Source organism: Schistocerca cancellata, chromosome 10, assembly GCF_023864275.1.
Source record: "Schistocerca cancellata isolate TAMUIC-IGC-003103 chromosome 10, iqSchCanc2.1, whole genome shotgun sequence".
In the NCBI taxonomy this organism is placed as follows: domain Eukaryota; kingdom Metazoa; phylum Arthropoda; class Insecta; order Orthoptera; family Acrididae; genus Schistocerca; species Schistocerca cancellata.
The window spans coordinates 214,776,326-214,798,074 of record NC_064635.1 but is presented as its reverse complement, the minus strand read 5'-3'; the positions used below and the strand labels follow the sequence as shown (position 1 = coordinate 214,798,074).

Sequence of the window (21,749 nt, the reverse complement as noted above, 5' to 3'; positions counted from 1 at the left end):
GAGGCAAAGATATTGTTGAATGACAGGTGAGGTATGAGTGGCGGCAACTTGGAATGAGCAGAGATTGAGGCCTGGTGGATAACGGGAAGAGAGGATATATTGAAGGGCAAGTTCCCCCTCCGGATTTCGGATAGGGTGGTGTTAGTGGGAAGTATCCAGATAACCCGGACGGTGTAACACTGTGCCAAGATGTGCTGGCCATGCACCAAGGCATGTTTAGCCACAGGGTGATCCTCATTACCAACAAACACTGTCTGCCTGTGTCCATTCATGCGAATGGACAGTTTGTTGCTGGTCATTCCCACATAGAATGCGTCAGAGTGTAGGCAGGTCAGTTGGTAAATCACGTGGGTGCTTTCACACATGGCTCTGCCTTTGATCGTGTACACCTTACGGGTTCCAGGACTGGAGTAAGTGGTGGTGGGAGGGTGCATAGGACAGGTTTTACACCGGGGGTGGCTACAAGGGTAGGAGCCAGAGGGTAGGGAAGGTGGTTTGGGGATTTCATAGGGATGAACTAAGAGGTTACGAAGGTTAGGTGGACGGCGGAAAGACACTCTTGGTGGAGTGGGGAGGATTTCATGAAGCATGGATCTCATGTCAGGGCAGGATTTGAGGAAGTCGTATCCCTGCTGGAGAGCCACATTTAGAGTCTGATCCAGTCCCGGAAAGTATCCTGTCACAAGTGGGGCACTTTTGTGGTTCTTCTGTGGGAGGTTCTGGGTTTGGGGGGGGGGGGGTGAGGAAGTGGCTCTGGTTATTTGCTTCTGTACCAGGTCGGGAGGGTAGTTGCGGGATGCGAAAGCTGTTGTCGGGTTGTTGGTGTAATGGTTCAGGGATTCCAGCCTGGAGCAGATTCGTTTGCCACGAAGACCTAGGGTGTAGGGAAGGGACCGTTTGATGTGGAATGGGTGGCAGCTGTCATAATGGAGGTACTGTTGCTTGTTGGTGGATTTGATGTGGACGGATGTGTGAAGCTGGCCATTGGACAGATGGAGGTCAATGTCAAGGAAAGTGACATGGGATTTGGAGTAGGACCAGGTGAATCTGATGGAACCAAAGGAGTTGAGGTTGGAGAGGAAATTCTGGAGTTGTTCTTCACTGTGAGTCCAGATCATGAAGATGTCATCAATAAATCTGTACCAAACTTTGGGTTGGCAGGCCTGGGTAACCAAGAAGGCTTCCCCTAAGCGACCCATGAATAGGTTGGCGTACGAGGGGGCCATCCTGGTACCTATGGCTGTTCCCTTTAATTGTTGGTATGTCTGGCCTTCAAAAGTGAAGAAGTTGTGGGTCAGGATGAAGCTGGCTAAGGTAATGAGGAAAGAGGTTTTAGGTAGGGTGGCAGGTGATCGGCGTGAAAGGAAGTGCTCCATCGCAGCGAGGCCCTGGACGTGCGGAATATTCATCAATGGTTACAAGGATGGTTTCCGGGGGTAACAGATTGGGTAAGGATTCCAGGCGTTCGAGAAAGTGGTTGGTGTCTTTGATGAAGGATGGGAGACTGCATGTAATGGGTTGAAGGTGTTGATCTACGTAGGCAGAGATACGTTCTGTGGGGGCTTGGTAACCAGCTACAATGGGGCGGCCGGGATGATTGGGTTTGTGAATTTTAGGAAGAAGGTAGAAGGTAGGGGTGCGGGGTGTATGTGGGGTCAGGAGGTTGATGGAGTCAGGTGAAAGGTTTTGTAGGGGGCCTAAGGTTCTGAGGATTCCTTGAAGCTCCGCCTGGACATCAGGAATGGGATTACCTTGGCAAACTTTGTATGTGGTGTTGTCTGAAAGCTGACGCAGTCCCTCAGCCACATACTCCCGACAATCAAGTACCACGGTCGTGGAACCCTTATCCGCCGGAAGAATGATGATGGATCGGTCAGCCTTCAGATCACGGATGGCCTGGGCTTCAGCAGTGGTGATGTTGGGAGTAGGATTAAGGTTTTTTAAGAAGGATTGAGAGGCCAGGCTGGAAGTCAGAAGTTCCTGGAAGGTTTGGAGAGGGTGATTATGAGGAAGAGGAGGTGGGTCCCGCTGTGACGGAGGAAGGAACTGTCCCAGGCAGGGTTCAATTTGGATAGTGTCTTGGGAAGTTGGATCATTAGGAGTAGGATTAGGATCATTTTTCTTCATGGCAAAGTGATATTTCCAGCAGAGAGTACGAGTGTAGGACAGTAAATCTTTGACGAGGGCTGTTTGGTTGAATCTGGGAGTGGGGCTGAAGGTGAGGCCTTTGGATAGGACTGAGGTTTCGGATTGGGAGAGAGGTTTGGAGGAAAGGTTAACTACTGAATTAGGGTGTTGTGGTTCCAGATTGTGTTGATTGGAATTTTGAGGTTTTGGAGGGAGTGGAACTGGAAGTAGGAGATTGAGTAGATGGGAGAGACTGGGTTTGTATGCAATGAGAGGAGGTTGAGGTTTGCTGGAAAGGTTGTGAACGGTAAGTGAGTTGCCTTTCCGGAGGTGGGAAACCAGGAGATTGGATAGTTTTTTGATGTGGAGGGTGGCATGCTGTTCTAATTTGTGGTTGGCCTGTAGGAGGATGCTCTGAACAGCCGGTGTGGATGTGGGAGAGGAATGATTGAGGACTTTTATTAAGGATAGGAGTTGTAGGAGTTGACGGGTGTGTTCATTGGCTGAGTTGATGTGTAGGTGAAGCATTAGGTGGGTGAGGGCAATGGATTGTTCAGTTTCAGTTTCCATCAGTCCCTATACCGGTTCCAAACTGAACGCCTGGAATCCTTACCCAATCTGTTATCCCCGGAAACCATCCTCGTAACCATTGATGCCACTTCCTTATACACAAATATTCCGCACGTCCAGGGCCTCGCTGCGATGGAGCACTTGCTTTCACGCCGATCACCTGCCACCCTACCTAAAACCTCTTTCCTCATTACCTTAGCCAGCTTCATCCTGACCCACAACTTCTTCACTTTTGAAGGCCAGACATACCAACAATTAAAGGAAACAGCCATGGGTACCAGGATGGCCCCCTCGTACGCCAACCTATTCATGGGTCGCTTAGAGGAAGCCTTCTTGGTTACCCAGGCCTGCCAACCCAAAGTTTGGTACGGATTTATTGATGACATCTTCATGATCTGGACTCACAGTGAAGAACAACTCCAGAATTTCCTCTCCAACCTCAAATCCTTTGGTTCCATCAGATTCACCTGGTCCTACTCCAAATCCCATGCCACTTTCCTTGACATTGACCTCCATCTGTCCAATGGCCAGCTTCACACATCCGTCCACATCAAACCCACCAACAAGCAACAGTACCTCCATTATGAGAGCTGCCACCCATTCCATGTCAAACGGTCCCTTCCCTACACCCTAGGTCTTCGTGGCAAACGAATCTGCTCCAGTCCGGAATCCCTGAACCATTACACCAACAACCCGACAACAGCTTTCGCATCCCGCAACTACCCTCCCGACCTGGTACAGAAGCAAATAACCAGAGCCCCCCCAAACCCAGAACCTCCCACAGAAGAACCACAAAAGTGCCCCACTTGTGACAGGATACTTTCCGGGACTGGATCAGACTCTGAATGTGGTTCTCCTGCCTTGAAATGAGATCCATGCTTCATGAAATCCTCCCCACTCCACCAAGAGTGTCTTTCCGCCGTCCACCTAACCTTCGTAACCTCTTAGTTCATCCCTATGAAATCCCCAAACCACCTTCCCTACCCTCTGGCTCCTACCCTTGTAACCGCCCCCGGTGTAAAACCTGTCCCATGCACCCTCCCACCACCACCTACTTCAGTCCTGGAACCCGGAAGGTGTACACGATCAAAGGCAGAGCCATGTGTGAAAGCACCCACGTGATTTACCAACTGACCTGCCTACACTGTGACGCATTCTATGTGGGAATGACCAGCAACAAACTGTCCATTCGCATGAATGGACACAGACAGACAGTGTTTGTTGGTAATGAGGATCACCCTGTGGCTAAACATACCTTGGTGCACTGCCAGCACTTCTTTGCACAGTGTTACGCCGTCCGGGTTATCTGGATACTTCCCACTAACACCAACCTATCCGAACTCCGGAGATGGGAACTTGCCCTTCAATATATCCTCTCTTCCCGTTATCCACCAGGCCTCAATCTCCGCTAATTTCAATTTGCCGCCACTCATACCTCACCTGTCCTTCAACAACATCTTTGCCTCTGCACTTCTGCCTCGACTGACATCTCTGCCCAAACCCTTTGCCTTTGAATATGTCTGCTTGTGTCTGTATATGTGTGGATGGATATGTGTGTGTGTGCGAGTGTATACCCGTCCTTTTGTAAGTCTTTCTGCTCCCGGGATTGGAAGGACTTCATACCCTCTCCCTTAAAACCCACATCCTTTCATCTTTCCCTCTCCTTCGCTCTTTCCTGACGAAGCAGCTGTTGGTTGCGAAAGCTAGAATTTTGTGTGTATGTTTGTGTTTGTTTGTGTGTCTATCAACCTGCCAGCACTTTCTTTTACTAAATGTTTAGATATATTTTAAGTATGTGTTATCTCTAATCTTTGTACCCTATCTGATAGGTATGATCGAAAGCACTCATTAGCTACCCCTCTTATTCATAATGCCCTTAATTTGTTTAATAGAATCTCGTGGTCGACTGTATCAGATGCCTTAGAAAGACCCAAAAATATGCCTGTGACACACTCATCTTTATCAAGAGCATCAAGTACAACTTTTGTGAATTCTACTATGGCTGACTCTGTATTTTTGCCACTTCGTAAACCAAACTGTGATTCGCTTAAAAGATTGTATTTATTCGGGTAATTCATTAATCTGTCTTTCATAATTGCTTCTATTATTTTTGAGAATTCTGACTGCAGAGAAATGGGCCAGTAATTTTCTATGTCTTATGCATTACCTTTCTTAAGCAAAGGTACAACTGTTGCCTGTTTTAGCTGCTCTGTAAGTGTCCCTGATGTGAAGGATTCATTTATTATATTTGTTAAGGAGCCTTGTATAATCCCTATGCATTGTTTCAGTTACTTTGTCTAAGACTACTGACTTTTTATTTTTTAGTTTTTGATCACTTTTATTGACTTCATTCTCTGTGGTTGGAAGTAACCTCATTGTATTTAGTGCAACATTATTTACAGATGTTATATTTGTTTTGGGGAATTTTTGCTGTTATTGTGCATCATTTATTACCTTATCCCCCTCCCTTAGCAGTATGTTATTCTGCATTTGTTTGCCTCTCCTGTTTCCTTTTTTATAACATCCCAGATGATTTTGCTTTTATTCTCTGCATTATAAATTATTTTGTCATTAAATTACTTTTTTGCAGCAATCACCAACTTCCTATAGATCTTTTTGTATCTCTGATAGAAATTTAAGAAATCTGGATAATTGTGAACCTTTTTCATGGAACTGAGGTGTTCAAGTGTTTGGGAGGACTTCTTAATATCTGCTGTTATCCATCTGTTTTTGTGAGTCGTTGATATAGACGTGCATACTTTTGGAAATGCCTTTTTGAAGTTCAATTTAAACAATAAGGAGAATTTAGAGAATTTCATATTCACATTGGTTTCCTTATATATTTCATCCCAGCTTTGTTTTTCTAGCTCTTTTGAAAAATCTTTTATTTAGATTTCTGATAGATGTCGTTTGTAGGCTTATAGTTTAAGGAATGATTCAGTGCCTGATTTTACTGTTGTTATTTGACAAAGAATATAAGTCATTCTATTTGTCATCAGATCTCTTCATCTGATATGCAAAATCCCATTTCAACTATGCTGTTGTGTATTGAAAAGCTAATGTTTGGCATTTTTGGAGTTCATTTCTGCAGAATTTTTGACAATTTTGGCAAAGCTGAATTTATTAGGTACTCTGTTTGCAGACAAAAGTGCTCAGGATGGTCACTTTATGCTTCACTGACTTAAGAGCATTACTGTGGAACACATTACTCATCATTTCAATTTGTACTTCTATCGTGCGATGTTTATGAATATATTTTATAACTGCTATGTGTTTACTTACGTAAACTGTCACACCACCACCTGTATTTTGTTGCTTAAAGTAAATGTTTGCTAGTAAGTAGCCTCCTAATCTATATTAGTTCTCTAGGTTCAGTTACAGTTGTTTTCTTCTATGAATATTTACAAGAAGTAGATTTTGTTTTTGAGATATTATACATTTTAGTGCAATCCCTGTAAAGATGCTATTACTTCTTCCAGAATGAGATTTTCACTCTGCAGCGGAGTGTGCGCTGATATGAAACTTCCTGGCAGATTAAAACTGTGTGCCCGACCGAGACTCGAACTCGGGACCTTTGCCTTTCGCGGGCGAAAGGCAAAGGTCCCGAGTTCGAGTCTCGGTCGGGCACACAGTTTTAATCTGCCAGGAAGTCTATTACTTCTTGTTGATTTATCACTCTGCCTGAGTTGCATTTATTTAAGTTATGTTGCTGTGTTGCACTTGTTAGATATATGGAAATCAAAGGAAATGGGCTGTTGTGATTTTGCTCAACAGTTTGTCATACCCTATCTCTTGCCTTGTAGCACATTTTCTTTCAACTGTTTCAGATATGTCCACCTTCAGCAGACTTGGCTGTGTCTGGCACATTCAATATTGAGAAAATGGAGGACGAGGAAGACGAGAAACCAGTGAGCGAAGATGTTGGGCAGGTGGGTCACATTCCATTGTAACACAGTGACTCATTAGTTGATACACACGAATGTGCATTTGCGTGAGGCCCATATGAAATAACTCCAAATAATTAATATCCCATACATACCATTGCAGATTCTGGGCCGATTCTGACTGACTAACTTGCTTGTGAACTTAATGTCATGTTACATAATTTGTTTTGAGGTTCCCTAAACTTTAAATGCAGATTAAGGACAGATGTAGGCCAAAATGCGTTCTTGTACTTAAACATATTTATCTCCAAAAATATTACAGCTAAAATAGTGAAACTTGAGACAATTATATAGAACATAATGCTTGATATTCTGTGCAGTTTTTGTTTGAAAATGTGTATTGACATACATTTTATAAGCATTTGAATTTTTAATTACCATTGTTTTTATTATGTACCTTCTGTCGTAAACCAGTCAGGCAATAAAACTGGAATTTCACAATAATCATCTTGGGGTTGAAGCTCTTTTTTTCCATGTTTGCTTTAACAATACGTATGTTTTTGGATAGGGTCCGCCTTTAGCAAAACACAATTTTGTTTTTTAACCCAAACATCTTTCACTGGAGTTGTAGCATCTTCAGTGGGCATCTTCAGTGGGCTTCTATTTTTTATCTTTTTACCACATCAGAAAAACCCACTGAAGATGGTGCAACTGCAGTGAAACATGTTTGGGTTAAAAAACAAAATTATGTTTTGCTAACTGCGGACCCTATCCAAAAACATACATTTGGAATTTCACAGTTTACATCTGCATAAGAGGTTCATAAAATGTGTGGAACAGTTTTTTGTTTAAGGTCATAGTTGGTATGAAATTAATTTTTCAGTTTTGGGTTACCCAGGACCGCTCTATTTGTCTCAAATTTTAAAGGAGAACTTTTCTCAGAGAAAAGATAGCAGAAAAGTGCCGCACAGGATTATTCAGTTAGGCCTAGTAATTCTTTAGAACCATGCCAACTTGCAGGATGTTAGCTTTTATAATTCCTGAGAAAAGGTGCATTGTAGCTCAAAAATTCAGTTTATGGCAGTTTGCATTTAAAACTTTTATTGCAATTTTTGACAGTATTGCAGTTTTTGACAATATTGCTATACCTCTACTGAGTAATGCTGTCCATATCTATATTCTTTATTTTCTTCCTTATCTTTCTGGAGTAACCTCTTCCCCTGCCTCCTTTGCCTAGCCAAGTTTTGCATTATTTCTTTTGCTGCCTGAGCTTTTCTTCAGTCACACTTCGTCGATGCTTCTGAATATCTTCAGTGTGAATGCACGTGGGTGGAAGCCTATTCTCTGCAGGCATTTAATTCTACCTACATTTCCACTATTGAACACTAGACAGAAATCTCATGCAGCTATCTTCACAACAATTGAGGACACAAATACTGTTTTTGGACAATGCATCCATATACAGTGATTGTAGCTCATTTATATTCTGTTTTTTCCCATCTACACATTTTTTGAGCAGTTCAGGATTGTCTAGGTACCTGAAAGTTTGTTTTATAACATCTAAAATAACAAGTGGAAAATTATGTTTGTGGCTGTATGGCTTTCCACTGACTTCTGCCTGAAGATATTTGCACCATCATATGTCACAAAGGGAATGTTAAGGATTGTCATCTGTGGAAAGTTTGTGAAAGAATATTGCCCACATGGCTTGCTGCATTGTTTTCACACTGTGTAAGTTATCCCTGATAGCTTTTCAATAGTATATTTGTAAAGTGTGAATTTCCTACTCTGTCAATCTAAACATCTCCCAGTGGCTTTTCATCTTCTAAAAGCCACATTGTAAACAAAGGAACAAGCAAGGACAATCTTTCTCATAGCCTTCTTGACTCATCTGCTGCTCATTTTGATTGTGTGAACAAAAAATTAATGCACAAAAAATTTCTAATGTAGAGAAGGTGTGGATCACAGCATAGTAAGAGGGGGCATGACAGGTGCAGACACCCAAACATAGTTTTTTAAAACATATTTTGTCCCAGAATTAGATTATGAAACTTTGCAACATTATTTTTAAAGAATAAATTCAATAAATTACCCAATTAAAAAAAATTCAAATTGTTTCACAGTTTTGCCCTACATCTGCCCTCCCCATATAAAAATTAAAATGGAAAGAAGACTAAAATAGACAAATTTGTGGCCTACCGACAAACTGCATACCATAATTGAATTTCATACGTGATCTTTTGAGATGATTTAATTGTTTGCTCAAGATGATTGCAACAGTTAATTGTTGTTGACAATTCAAGTTTCTCCTTTCTGATTCCTTGAGGACCTGCAGTGGTACTGTGTTTCAGTGCTCGGAGGCAAGGATGGATGTGAAATCTCTGTGGACAGAAGATGTCTATTTTTCAAGTTGCAGTCTATAGTCCTCGGCCACTGCTTCTCTGAGCTGTCGGTACTGGGCGTATTTTGTGAGGTCAGCAGCTCATTGTAGAGTGGACACTGTGAGAATGTAACACACCAGAACACAGCCACCCCAGTCTCACTTTTCCCAGCTTCTCTTGGGTCCAACAATTGCAGCTAGACAACTACAATGAAAACACACTCTGATCTTTGCAGTTGCCACCTTTAGTCTGAATACAGTTTTGCTGTTCATTACCTGGAGTAGAAGATACTAGTAATGTCAGGTGTCACCATTTTCACTCGGCGTGCAAGACTAGGTCGGTTGTTGCCGAGTCGTAATATGTTCAGCCGCGTGGGAAGAAGTTGCTATAAACACCTCCCTCTGCCACCTCGATTGTTATCTCGTGGACTCGCCCATTTTCTAACATTTTAGCGTACCCACGTGCTTTCAGCTATCTCCAGCCCATTAGTAATGCAGGTGGTGGTTAGGATACTTTTATAGTTTCATGCATTTATCCTTTCTTCTTCGGTTAATATCTCTGTCTCCCTCACATTGAAATAGTATTCATATGTGGGGCTGCTCTCAGCTCTCTTTTTGTTAATACTCATAGAAACAGGGTGACCCAAAACTCTGTTAACATTTGAAAATGCAGTAACCTGTGGAATAACGTAGGTATAAAGATGAAACTTGACACACGTGCCTGAAATGACACGGGGTATTATTGAAATCAAAAACAGAGTGCAAAAACTGTCCAACAGATGGTACGGGACAACAAGAAGTCAGTGATGCTGTGTGAGAATCATGTATAAAATGAGTCGTAGTTAAAGAGGGAGTCAGATATGCCAGCAGTCGCAGTGAATTGACTTTGCCAGAAAAGCCATTGTCAGTGAAAAACCTGCTGCAGTAGCTTTGTAATTGTAATAAGAAAGTTATTTGAATGGGTAAAGTTCCTGTTACAAGCATTGCTGCAAATAAAATGATTGCGAAGTTTGAAGCAACAGTCTGTTCACGTGATCAGCCCCGTAGCGGATGACAATAAACGAGTGCTGCTCCTGCTCAGACAGTTCAGGAAGAACTGGAGACTGTAGCAGGTTCATCTCTGTGTTGTGAGGTCACACTGGAATTCCATTCACTGCTGTTTGAAGGGTATTAAGGCTTGCCTTCCAGTGCTATCCCTACAAACTGTGAACTGTTAGCCATCGATTTTGTGAGAGCATTTGGGGTAGGTGACGATCAGTTGTCTAATGTGTTGCTGACCGACAGCCAATTTCACACTCTGTGTATCTGTCAGTGTCCACATCCGTAGAATTTGAGAAACTGCTGTGGAAGCCCATTGTGTGGTGAGAAAATCACAGTGTGGTGTGGATTTACCACATCAGTTGTAATCTGACCCTTTGAGGAAATGGTGGGTGCTCTTTTTCAAACAGTCAGTGTGACGGGTACGAGGCCGATAAACACTCGGGTGGAAGATAAAACTTTTCTGCGGGACGCGCTTGTGAAAGATCTCTTTGTGGACATCGATTGACGAGGATCGTGCCCTGAACAGCCACTTCCCTCACGCTTGTCCTCCCAGGTCCTCAGACCTCACTCCGTGTGATTATCTGTTGCGGAGTTACCAGAAGTAGCTAATCTACTGCAGTTGTCTGACCTCATTAGGGATGCTAAAAGACAACATCTGACAACAGTATCTCACCTCACCTTACTTACTGATATGTTGTACAGTGCTGTTCACAGTGTTATCTCCTGGCTACAGGCATTGTTGATGAATGACAGCTGATACGTTAAGCATTTGTTAAAAGGAGCATGTTCTTTGCTAGAAATCTGTTGTTATGCTAATTATTGCTTTTGTTTTATATGAAGCACCATCTGTTAGTCATTTTGTGCTCTTTGTGTGGTTTCAGTAAAATCCCACATCATTTCGAGCACATATGTCAATTTTTACTTCTCGATCTACATTATTTCGTGAAGTCACTTCCTTCAGTCTCATAAGTAAGAATGACCTCCTGCAAGTAGGGACGAAGTCATTTGCTATCCACAGTGGAGTCTGCGTAAGATATCGAGCAAGTCCCTTCCCGCTTATAAATCTCCTTTCATCTCCTTTCCGAAAGGTAGTGACAGTCACTGCGTCCTAGGAATTACGGTGCGAGATATTCACGACCTGTCTCCTGACGAGTGTACACAGCTGGGACGTCCACCCCGTGGACCGTCCGTCACTGGTGTGTTGCAGACATCTGTCTAAAGTAGAGGAAGATCGAGCTTTATATCGAGTAGCTGGCTGTAGAATGTTACATTCGTCTTCCGGCAAAAGTAGCTTAGTGGGAAATGACTTTGAGTAGCAAGGAGATGCACCAACCAGTGCTGTATACTTCTTCTGTAGATGTACATAGGGAATGCAAAAAGAAGTGTCCCATGTTCTTACTTAGTATTCAAGGCCATTACTTTATAATGTGTATATTAGCTACCTTTCATAAGTATTATCACCAGATGCCAAATTTATTTTGTTTACTGATAATAAAAACTTTGCAGTAAATGGTAACTCGAGTATACTATTGGAAAGATTGGTTAATGTAGTTGTCATGGGCATGCCAGTAGAATCTAACACTACTGGTTCTAAACCAGTTCTTTGTCACCAAACTTTGAAAAGACACACAATACTTAGTTCAGAACTTGAAAGAGATTTCTCCGTAATAAATGCCTCAAACTGATGACGAGCAGATAGAAGAGGCTGACAGTGTTACGTTTGTGGGATTACACGTTGATAATAAATTCAGTTGATAGAATCATACCACCTAACTGCTGAAAAGTCTGTGGCTGCTGTCTCGCTGATATAAAAATAAAAATAAAAAAATCTAGTATTGCTTCACTTAACTTTCATGCCATAATGCCACACGGAATCATTTTTTGGGGTAACTCATCAAGTGAAACTGAAGTTTTGTAAGTCCAAAAGTGTGCAATACAAATTATTTGTGTTGTGAATTCAAGAACATCACGCAGAGGCATGTTTGAGCTACTGGGGTTACTAGCTGTGGCTTCCCAATATATTTATTGCTTAGTGAAATTTGTGATGAATGATATATATCTTTCAAATGAACAGTTCATTTCAGGAAATGAATACTATAAATAGTAAAATTGATGTCCATTATTCAGCCACCTCTTTGTATTCGATTGATGAATTTCTTAGTAGAACTCCTTGATCAGTTCGCTTCTTTTCTGATTTTTTCCTTTCCCACAGTATGTGATCTAGTTTCACATATTCATGTGCTACAGATGCAGTTTCTCAGAAATTTCTTTCTCAAATTAAGGTCAATGTTTGATAATGGTAGATTTTTTGTGGCCAGGAATGCCCTCTTCACTTGCGCCAGTCTGCTTTTTATGTCCTCCTTACTTTGTTCAGGATGTGATTTTTGCTTCCAAGGTAGCATAAATGCTTTACTTCATTTGTTTAATGGTCACTAATTTTAATGTGAAGTTTGTTGCTAATGTCTTTTTTGCTACTTGTTGTTATTGCTGTCTTTCTTCATTTTGTTCTCAGTCCGTAGTGTTTGCTTATGAGGCTGTTGGTTCCGCTCAGTAGGTCCTGCAGTTCTTCCTAACTTCAGCCAAGGTTAGCAATGTCATCAACGAATCGTACTATTAATATCCTTTCACCGTTTATTGTAATATCTTTTCTGAACCTATCCTTTATTTCTGCCATTGCTCGTTTGATGTGTAGGTTGAACAGTATGGCTGAATGACTGCCTCCCCATCTTACACTCCTTACATTCTTTTTAATCCAAGATCTTTTTTGGTTCTTCCATTCTTAAGGTTCTCTCTTGGTTGTGTACATGCTACATACAGGGTGATTATAATTAAAGTTAAACTTTGAAACCACTGTACAAGTAACACCACTGGTCAGAATGGTGTCAGATTGCAACTGAGTATTATTGGAGAAGGGGGAAATGTGTGGCAGAAGAAAAATAAATAGTTAAAAAATGTAGAAATAGATGAAACGGTAAGCATCATAATTTAATAGTGGTGGACTACAAATGACAAATGAATCATACCACAAAGCCTATGGTATACGTTTGATGTTGAACCAACTCTACTACTCAGTGTGCATGGGTGTACAGGTGTGATAGTGTTAGCTGCGTAACCCTATCCACCACGGTAAGGTCATATCATGTCTGATGGGAAAAATCGGTTTCTAATTATCCTGAGACCAAAAACTGCATAAAAGGCATCAATCACATTTGCTTTTAATTGTCCTGAGGCCAAAAACCATATAAAAAGCATCAATCAAAATCAAATCGGATTATTAATTTCCATGTGACTGGTGCAAAACATGTTCAATATGCTGTCCACTGTTTTCTGCAACAAGTTGAAACCAAGAAACAGAATGTTCCACAACTGATCAAAGTATTTCCAGGGTCATGTTCAGAATGTGCTGCACGATGCGTGCCTTCAATACAGCTAAGTTTGCAATTGGAACACTGAACACAACGTCTTTCAGATAGACCCACAGCCAGAAGCCACACAGATTAAGATCAGTTGATCGGGATGGCCAGGCTTTTGGGAAATGGCATCTGATAATTCTAGCATTTCAGAAATGGCGTTTCAACAGCTGCTTAACTGAATTTGCAATGTGCGGAGATGCATAAAAATGATCCCATCCACACTGTTGGAGAGCTCAAATGACGTCGTTGGGCAAAAGACACTCGTAGCGCTTACCAGTGACGGTACGGAACCAGAATCAACTGTCTCTTCGAAAAAATATGGCTCTATGATAAATGATGCCATAACCCGCACCACATAGTGACCTTTTCAGGATGAAGTGGTACTGGTTGATTTGTGTGTGGATTTCGCATTGCCCATATTCGACACCCCCCCCATGAACCATGGACCTTGCCGTTGGTGGGGAGGCTTGCGTGCCTCAGCGACACAGATAGCCGTACCGTAGGTACAATGACAACGGAGGGGTATCTGTTGAGAGGCCAGACAAACGTGTGGTTCCTGAAGAGGGGCAGCAGCCTTTTCAGTAGTTGCAAGGGCAACAGTCTGGATGATCGACTGATCTGGCCTTGTAACAATAACCAAAATGGCCTTGCTGTGCTGGTACTGCGAACGGCTGAAAGCAAGGGGAAACTACGGCCGTAATTTTTCCCGAGGGCATGCAGCTTTACTGTATGATTAAATGATGATTGCGTCCTCTTGGGTAAAATATTCCGGAGGTAAAATAGTCCCCCATTCGGATCTCCGGGCGGGGACTACTCAAGTGGACGTCGTTATCAGGAGAAAGAAAACTGGCGTTCTACGGATCGGAGCGTGGAATGTCAGATCCCTTAATCGGGCAGGTAGGTTAGAAAATTTAAAAAGGGAAATGGATAGGTTAAAGTTAGATATAGTGGGAATTAGTGAAGTTCGGTGGCAGGAGGAACAAGACTTTTGGTCAGGTGACTACAGGGTTATAAACACAAAGTCCAATAGGGGTAATGCAGGAGTAGGTTTAATAATGAATAGGAAAATAGGACTGCGGGTAAGCTACTACAAACAGCATAGTGAACGCACTATTGTGGCCAAGATAGATACGAAGCCCACACCTACTACAGTAGTACAAGTTTATATGCCAACTAGCTCTGCAGATGACGAAGAAATTGAAGAAATGTATGATGAAATAAAAGAAATTATTCAGATAGTGAAGGGAGACGAAAATTTAATAGTCATGGGTGACTGTAATTCGAGTGTTGGAAAAGGGAGAGAAGGAAACGTAGTAGGTGAATATGGATTGGGGCTAAGAAATGAAAGAGGAAGCCGTCTGGTAGAATTTTGCACAGAGCACAACTTAATAATAGCTAACACTTGGTTTAAGAATCATGATAGAAGGTTGTATACATGGAAGAACCCTGGAGATACTAAAAGGTATCAGATAGATTATATAATGGTAAGACAGAGATTTAGGAACCAGGTTTTAAATTGTAAGACATTTCCAGGGGCAGATGTGGACTCTGACCACAATCTATTGGTTATGAACTGTAGATTAAAACTGAAGAAACTGCAAAAAGGTGGGAATTTAAGGAGATGGGACCTGGATAAACTGACTAAACCAGAGGTTGTACAGAGTTTCAGGGAGAGCATAAGGGAACAATTGACAGGAATGGGGGAAAGAAATACAGTACAAGAGGAATGGGTAGCTGTGAGGGATGAAGTAGTGAAGGCAGCAGAGGATCAAGTAGGTAAAAAGACGAGGGCTAGTAGAAATCCTTTGGTAACAGAAGAAATATTGAATTTAATTGATGAAAGGAGAAAATATAAAAATGCACTAAATGTTGCAGGCAAAAAGGAATACAAACGTCTCAAAAATGAGATCGACAGGAAGTGCAAAATGGCTAAGCAGGGATGGCTAGAGCACAAATGTAAGGATGTAGAGGCTTATCTCACTAGGGGTAAGATAGATACTGCCTACAGGAAAATTAAAGAGACCTTTGGAGATAAGGGAACCACTTGTATGTACATCAAGAGCTCAGATGGAAACCCAGTTCTAAGCAAAGAAGGGAAAGCAGAAAGGTGGAAGGAGTATATAGAGGGTCTATACAAGGGCGATGTACTTGAGGACAATATTATGGAAATGGAAGAGGATGTAGATGAAGATGAAATGGGAGGTACGATACTGCGTGAAGAGTTTGACAGAGCACTGAAAGACCTGAGTCGAAACAAGGCCCCCGGAGTAGACAACATTCCATTGGAACTACTGACGGCCTTGGGAGAGCCAGTCCTGACAAAACTCTACCATCTGGTGAGCAAGATGTATGAAACAGGTGAAATACCCTCAGACTTCAAGAAGAATATAATAATTCCAATCCCAAAGAAAGCAGGTGTTGATAGATGTGAAAATTACCAAACAATCAGTTTAATAAGCCACAGCTGCAAAATACTAACACGAATTCTTTACAGATGAATGGAAAAACTAGTAGAAACCGACCTCGGGGAGGATCAGTTTGGATTCCGTAGAAATACTGGAACACGTGAGGCAATACTGACCTTACGACTTATCTTAGAAGAAAGATTAAGGAAAGGCAAACCTATGTTTCTAGCATTTGTAGACTTAGAGAAAGCTTTTGACAATGTTGACTGGAATACTCTCTTTCAAATTCTAAAGGTGGCAGGGGTAAAATACAGGGAGCGAAAGGCTATTTACAATTTGTACAGAAACCAGATGGCAGTTATAAGAGTCGAGGGACATGAAAGGGAAGCAGCGGTTGGGAAGGGAGTGAGACAGGGTTGTAGCCTCTCCCCGATGTTATTCAATCTGTATATTGAGCAAGCAGCAAAGGAAACAAAAGAAAAATTCGGAGTAGGTATTAAAATCCATGGAGAAGAAATAAAAACTTTGAGGTTCGCCGATGACATTGTAATTCTGTCAGAGACAGCAAAGGACTTGGAAGAGCAGTTGAACGGAATGGATGGTGTCTTGAAGGGAGGATATAAGATGAACATCAACAAAAGCAAAACGAGGATAATGGAATGTAATCGAATTAAGTCGGGTGAGGTTTAGGGTATTACGTTAGGAAATGAGACACTTAAAGTAGTAAAGGAGTTTTGCTATTTGGGGAGCAAAATAACTGATGATGGTCGAAGTAGAGAGGATATAAAATGTAGACTGGCAATGGCAAGGAAAGCGTTTCTGAAGAAGAGAAATTTGTTAACATCGAGTATAGATGTCGGGAAGTCATTTCTGAAAGTATTTGTATGGAGTGTAACCATGTATGGAAGTGAAACATGGACGGTAAATAGTTTGGACAAGAAGAGAGTAGAAGCTTTCGAAATGTGGTGCTACAGAAGAATGCTGAAGATTAGATGGGTAGATCACATAACTAATGAGGAAGTATTGAATAGAATTGGGGAGAAGAGAAGTTTGTGGCACAACTTGACCAGAAGAAGGGATCGGTTGGTAGGACATGTTCTGAGGCATCAAGGAATCACCAATTTAGTATTGGAGGGCAGCGTGGAGGGTAAAAATCGTAGGGGGAGACCAAGAGATGAATACACTAAGCAGATTCAGAAGGATGTAGGTTGGAGTAGGTACTGGGAGATGAAGAAGCTAGCACAGAATAGAGTAGCATGGAGAGCTGCATCAAACCAGTCTCAGGACTGAAGACCACAACAACAACAACATATTCGACAGTTCCGTGTATTGACATGTCCTGTCAGATGGAAGTGGGCTTCATTTGTCCACAGAATCTTCCATGGCCAATCATTGTCCACTTCCATTCGAGCAAGAAATTGCAAAGCAAAAGTCTCTCTTGCTGGCAGGTCAACAGGAAACAACTTGTGCACGTGGATAATTTTGAATGTGTAGCAAGAAGGATGTTTCGTAGGATTTTGCGTACCTTGCTCTCGGGGTATGGCCAATGTTCGAGTAGTTCTCCGTGCACTACACATTTGCACACCACCACTTGTCACCTCCTGCATTGCTGTGGCCACTACTTTCACTTATGATGAATCAATTCATTTCCTCCCTCTACCATGTTGCACACCAAAAGTACTGATCTTTTCAAATTTCCAAATCGTTTTCTTCAGACCCAAGGCAGTCATCAGACCAACGCTTTTATTTTCAAACCTTTAAGCATCCAGAAATTCTGCAGAGCAACATGTGTACAGTCATCATTCTTGTAATACAGCTTTACAAGCAGAGCACGATCCGGCATTGAGAGACAGTCATGGCAAACATCGCAGATGCGAAAGGAGGAAAAGCCATGTTATCTGGCGTGTTTATACCAGCTTCAATGGGTCGAGTGTATGACAGGTGTTTTCATTTATGTATTCTGACACATACAGTGCCATCTGTTGATCAATTTTAACACTATTTTTTTTTTCTTCTGCCATGCGTTTTGCCCCTTCTCCAATAATATTCCATTTCAATTTGACATCATTCTGACCAGTGGTGTCATTTCTACAGCATTTTGAAAGTCTAACTTTAATTATAATCCCTGTGTACTACTAGTGTGATCGACTCTTTTAAAAGAAAATCAGGGAGATGTTTATATTCTTGACAAAAAATAAAGGAGGTGAAGAGCATGGTGAAATTTCACCAAAAATCAAAGCAATATTTGTAAAAGATAACTGTTTAATTACACATCGCTAATACTTACACGTATTTTGCAGCAAGGAAAATTCATGGCAACTTGCATTTCAGTTTTTATTAGGTTTGTACTACTTCCGTTCCTTACCTCTGCCCATTTATTATTCATAAGAAAAATACTCTTCGTGTGAGCATTACTTCCTGGTATACTCATAACATAACCTACCAGCTTACCAAAATTTTCAAAATTCACCACTGGACTCGCATTCAGGAGGATGACGGTTCAATCCCGCATCTGGCCATCCTGATTTAGGTTTTCTCTGATTTCACTAAATCGCTCCAGGTAAATGCCGGGATGGTTCCTGTGAAAGGGCACGGCCGACTTCCTTCCCCGTCCTTCCCTAATCCGATGAGACAGATGACCTCGCTGTCTGGTCTCCTTCCCAAAACAATCCAACCCAACCCTCAAAATTCACATTATTTGCTTTCAAAGTTGTTCAAACTTTTATCCATTTCTTGCTAACACTACTCTCTAAATGGACAGCACATTTATTTGCATAATTAGAACTACAGAATTCTTCATATAATTCATTTCCATTTACACAACCGAGCTTGACACATTCCACAACTTCATGGTGCCATTGAATGTTAATTCCCTTTGTAGACATGGTGGGATTAAACACTTTAAACTATCATGAAATTTGTTAACTTAGTAAGAATATAAAGAACATAGAATTCAGTGAACTTGTTCTCACTAGTAGATTTCAAATTTGAATCAAGAACAGTAGCTAACAACTTATGAGTACCACTGCCAGAAAATATATCTTCCTTTCTCTGTCTAACTTTACTAATTAGCAACTGTACAGCTCCATGAGCTTCCATAATGCTAAGATCAGAAATCTCCAAATACTTTGCGTTTTGATTGAAAACATTTCCAAAGTTCGCAAAGAAACCAATAAAAGCCTGAACTTCTGTATTTTCATTGCAAAAATACTTTTTCAAAACTTTAGGACAGTCTATGATTTCAAAAAAGCTTTTTATAGGCTGCAACAATGTAGGAAAAAGATTGATTGCTACTTACTGTAAAGAAGACGTGTCAAATTGCAGACAGGCACAATTAAAAGACACTCCATGCAGCTCTTGGCCACAGCCTTTGTCAGTGAAGATAGAATAGGCATGTGTGCACCCCTCCTCCCCCCCCCCCCCCCCTCACCCCACACACACACACATCCATCAACTCCAGCATCTTGGGCCAGAATGGCTTTTAATCATGCATGTCTGCAACTTGACGTGTCCTTTGTAGAATAAGTTGCAATCTATCTTATCCTACATTGTTGTTATTCCTGCCTGGAGTTTCTATTGTTTGATTTTTATAGGCTCCCAATGTTTTAAAAGCCTTTCTACAGCAGGTGTGAGAGATAACCATCTAGTATTTACATGTTGCAAGATTTCAGCCCATGCAGTATCAACAGATTAAAAAAATATTTTAACGTATCCCTTTGTTTGGCAGAGCAGAAAAAAATTCTTATAGATTTTCAATACTAAACTTCAACTTCTACATGTTGTAAACAATTGCATGCATGTTTCATGGCATTATGAAGCACATAGTCAAAACAACTGGCCTTGAGGACTTTTTCATTCTCATTACTTAATAGTTTCGTGACTCATTGATGCTTGCCATAATTTATATTGACATCATCAGCACTGTATGATGATATGTTACTGACATTCACCTTACTTGAATGTTATTATTTAGTTATTATATATATAACAGCTTATGGAGATCCATTGCAGTTCAATCTGCCTGTTTTGTGAAATCCAACAATTTGTTTTAAATTCCACTAAAGGGGTCAAAATCTCGTATTACTACTGGTAACAATTTCTTGTTTAAGTGATTGACGGTATTTGTTGCTAAAGAAAAGAATATGCTACACTTTTTGGGGTCATTTAAAACTTCCAAAAAATCATTAACATTTCTTGGGGCCAATATGTTCATTACGATCATTTCAGCATTAGTTTTCCACCAATATGTTTTCCTTGACACATTAGCTTAACTGAACATGTTTTTTGAAAGTTTGATCGCACAGTCCGAGGTCCTGTGGCTTAGATTGTGTTGTACTGTGTGTTAGACTAATGAAAGTTCACCAGCAATGATTTTCACGTCATTGCTTGTTAGGCATTTGCTCAGTTGAGTAGAGCTGAAGAAAGTATTTATCTTAGATGAAGTAGTGACATCATTTGCTTTGCTTTTGTGACCTACAAGGAAATACAAGAAGTTAATTCAGAAAACTGCCAATTACTAATTACTTCCTGCTGAAAATTAAGATATATATATATTTTTTTTTAGAATACAAAGTAATAATTTGCTACCTGAAGTATTCGTGTGTACTGTACACTATTGTTCTTGCTGCCCTGTGTGATGCTAAACTCACATTTACAGATTGGAACTGTTTGCAGTATAATCATTTGTCTGTGCTGGTCAAATCCAGGAATATAAAGGTTCCTGCTTCATAAGATGCATACACATATACTTTGTCTCCTTTTTTGGTGGCGTTTTAGCTGCGTCCTCACTGCCCGTCACAAAATCTCAAACCACGATTCACAATAAGTACTACCACTGAAATGAAGTTACATCTGACAGCCAAGCGTCGGTTGACAATTTCTAAATAATCTAAAATAATCGATAGACATTATGTCGATATAGAACCAGTTGTCTCTACTATCCACTGTTTCAACGAATTTTGACAGTGCACATAAAATTTAAATGCTCGAAAAGTATTTGTAGGTAGAAAAAAAAGCTAAAAACTGGTTAAAAATGCCCAATGAGCATGCAAAAAAAAGATGTTCAGATATGGGAGATCCTGGGAAATCTGGGAGAGTTGATCACCCTATATACTACCCATCTTCTCCTATAGTTTACACCTATTTTCCTGAGATTTTGAACTCTTGTACAATTTTACCCTAAGTATAATGAAAGAATTATCTGAATGGAATGGAAATCGGTAGATGCAATATACAAATGCAAACAACTGATTAAAATTTTAGAAAAATTGGACAATTTATTCAAGGGAAAGAGATTCACAAAATGAGCAAGTCAGTAATGCATCAGTCCTTCAATATCCCAAACTGGTTGGAGGGACCTGACAATAATGTTCCAAATATTCTCAATTGAGGAGAGATCCAGCAAACTTGCCGGTTAAGGTGGAGTTTCTCGAGCACGAAGGCTAGGAGTAGAAACTGTCACTATGTGGGGGGTGAGCATTATCTCGCAGAAATGTAAGTGCAGGATGGCTTTTCGTGAAGGGCGACAAATTAGAGCACAGAATATTGTCGGCGTACTCCTGTGCTGTAAGGGTGCCACGAATGACAATCAAAGGGGATCCTTCCATTAAAAGAAATGGCACCATCGCTCTAGGTTGCTGTGCTGTATTGTGGGCAACAGTCAGATTGCTATACCACAACTGTCTGGGGCATCCTCAGACACATCTTAAGCCTGGAATCTCTTTGGCAGGAGTAGAATTGTCTTCAATGATTATACCTCTTTTGAATTGAGCCCCAGTGACCAGCAAAGGTGTATCTGGAGATGCCTTGGACAGAAGTGGGTTAATTTGCACTTCCGAATTGTGTTCTTCAAACCGTGGTGTGGAAAAGGACCTACCGAATTTCATTGACGCACTGATACTCACAAAGGGAGGCAGCACTATTATGGTTT

The 21,749-nt window shown here is 41.1% G+C and overlaps 1 protein-coding gene across 4 annotated transcripts in view; it reads left to right on the top strand.

The window, feature by feature from the left end:
• The window catches only part of LOC126106648 (zinc finger and SCAN domain-containing protein 21-like), a 210,078-nt gene that overhangs the window by 67,749 nt on the left and 120,580 nt on the right, over nucleotides 1-21,749 (top strand). For all 4 annotated transcript variants that reach the window (XM_049913006.1, XM_049913005.1, XM_049913008.1 and 1 more), the window contains one exon: nucleotides 6,525-6,626. In XM_049913006.1, coding sequence (XP_049768963.1) covers nucleotides 6,525-6,626 — 102 coding nt within the window. The remainder of the gene's footprint in view (nucleotides 1-6,524; nucleotides 6,627-21,749) is intronic.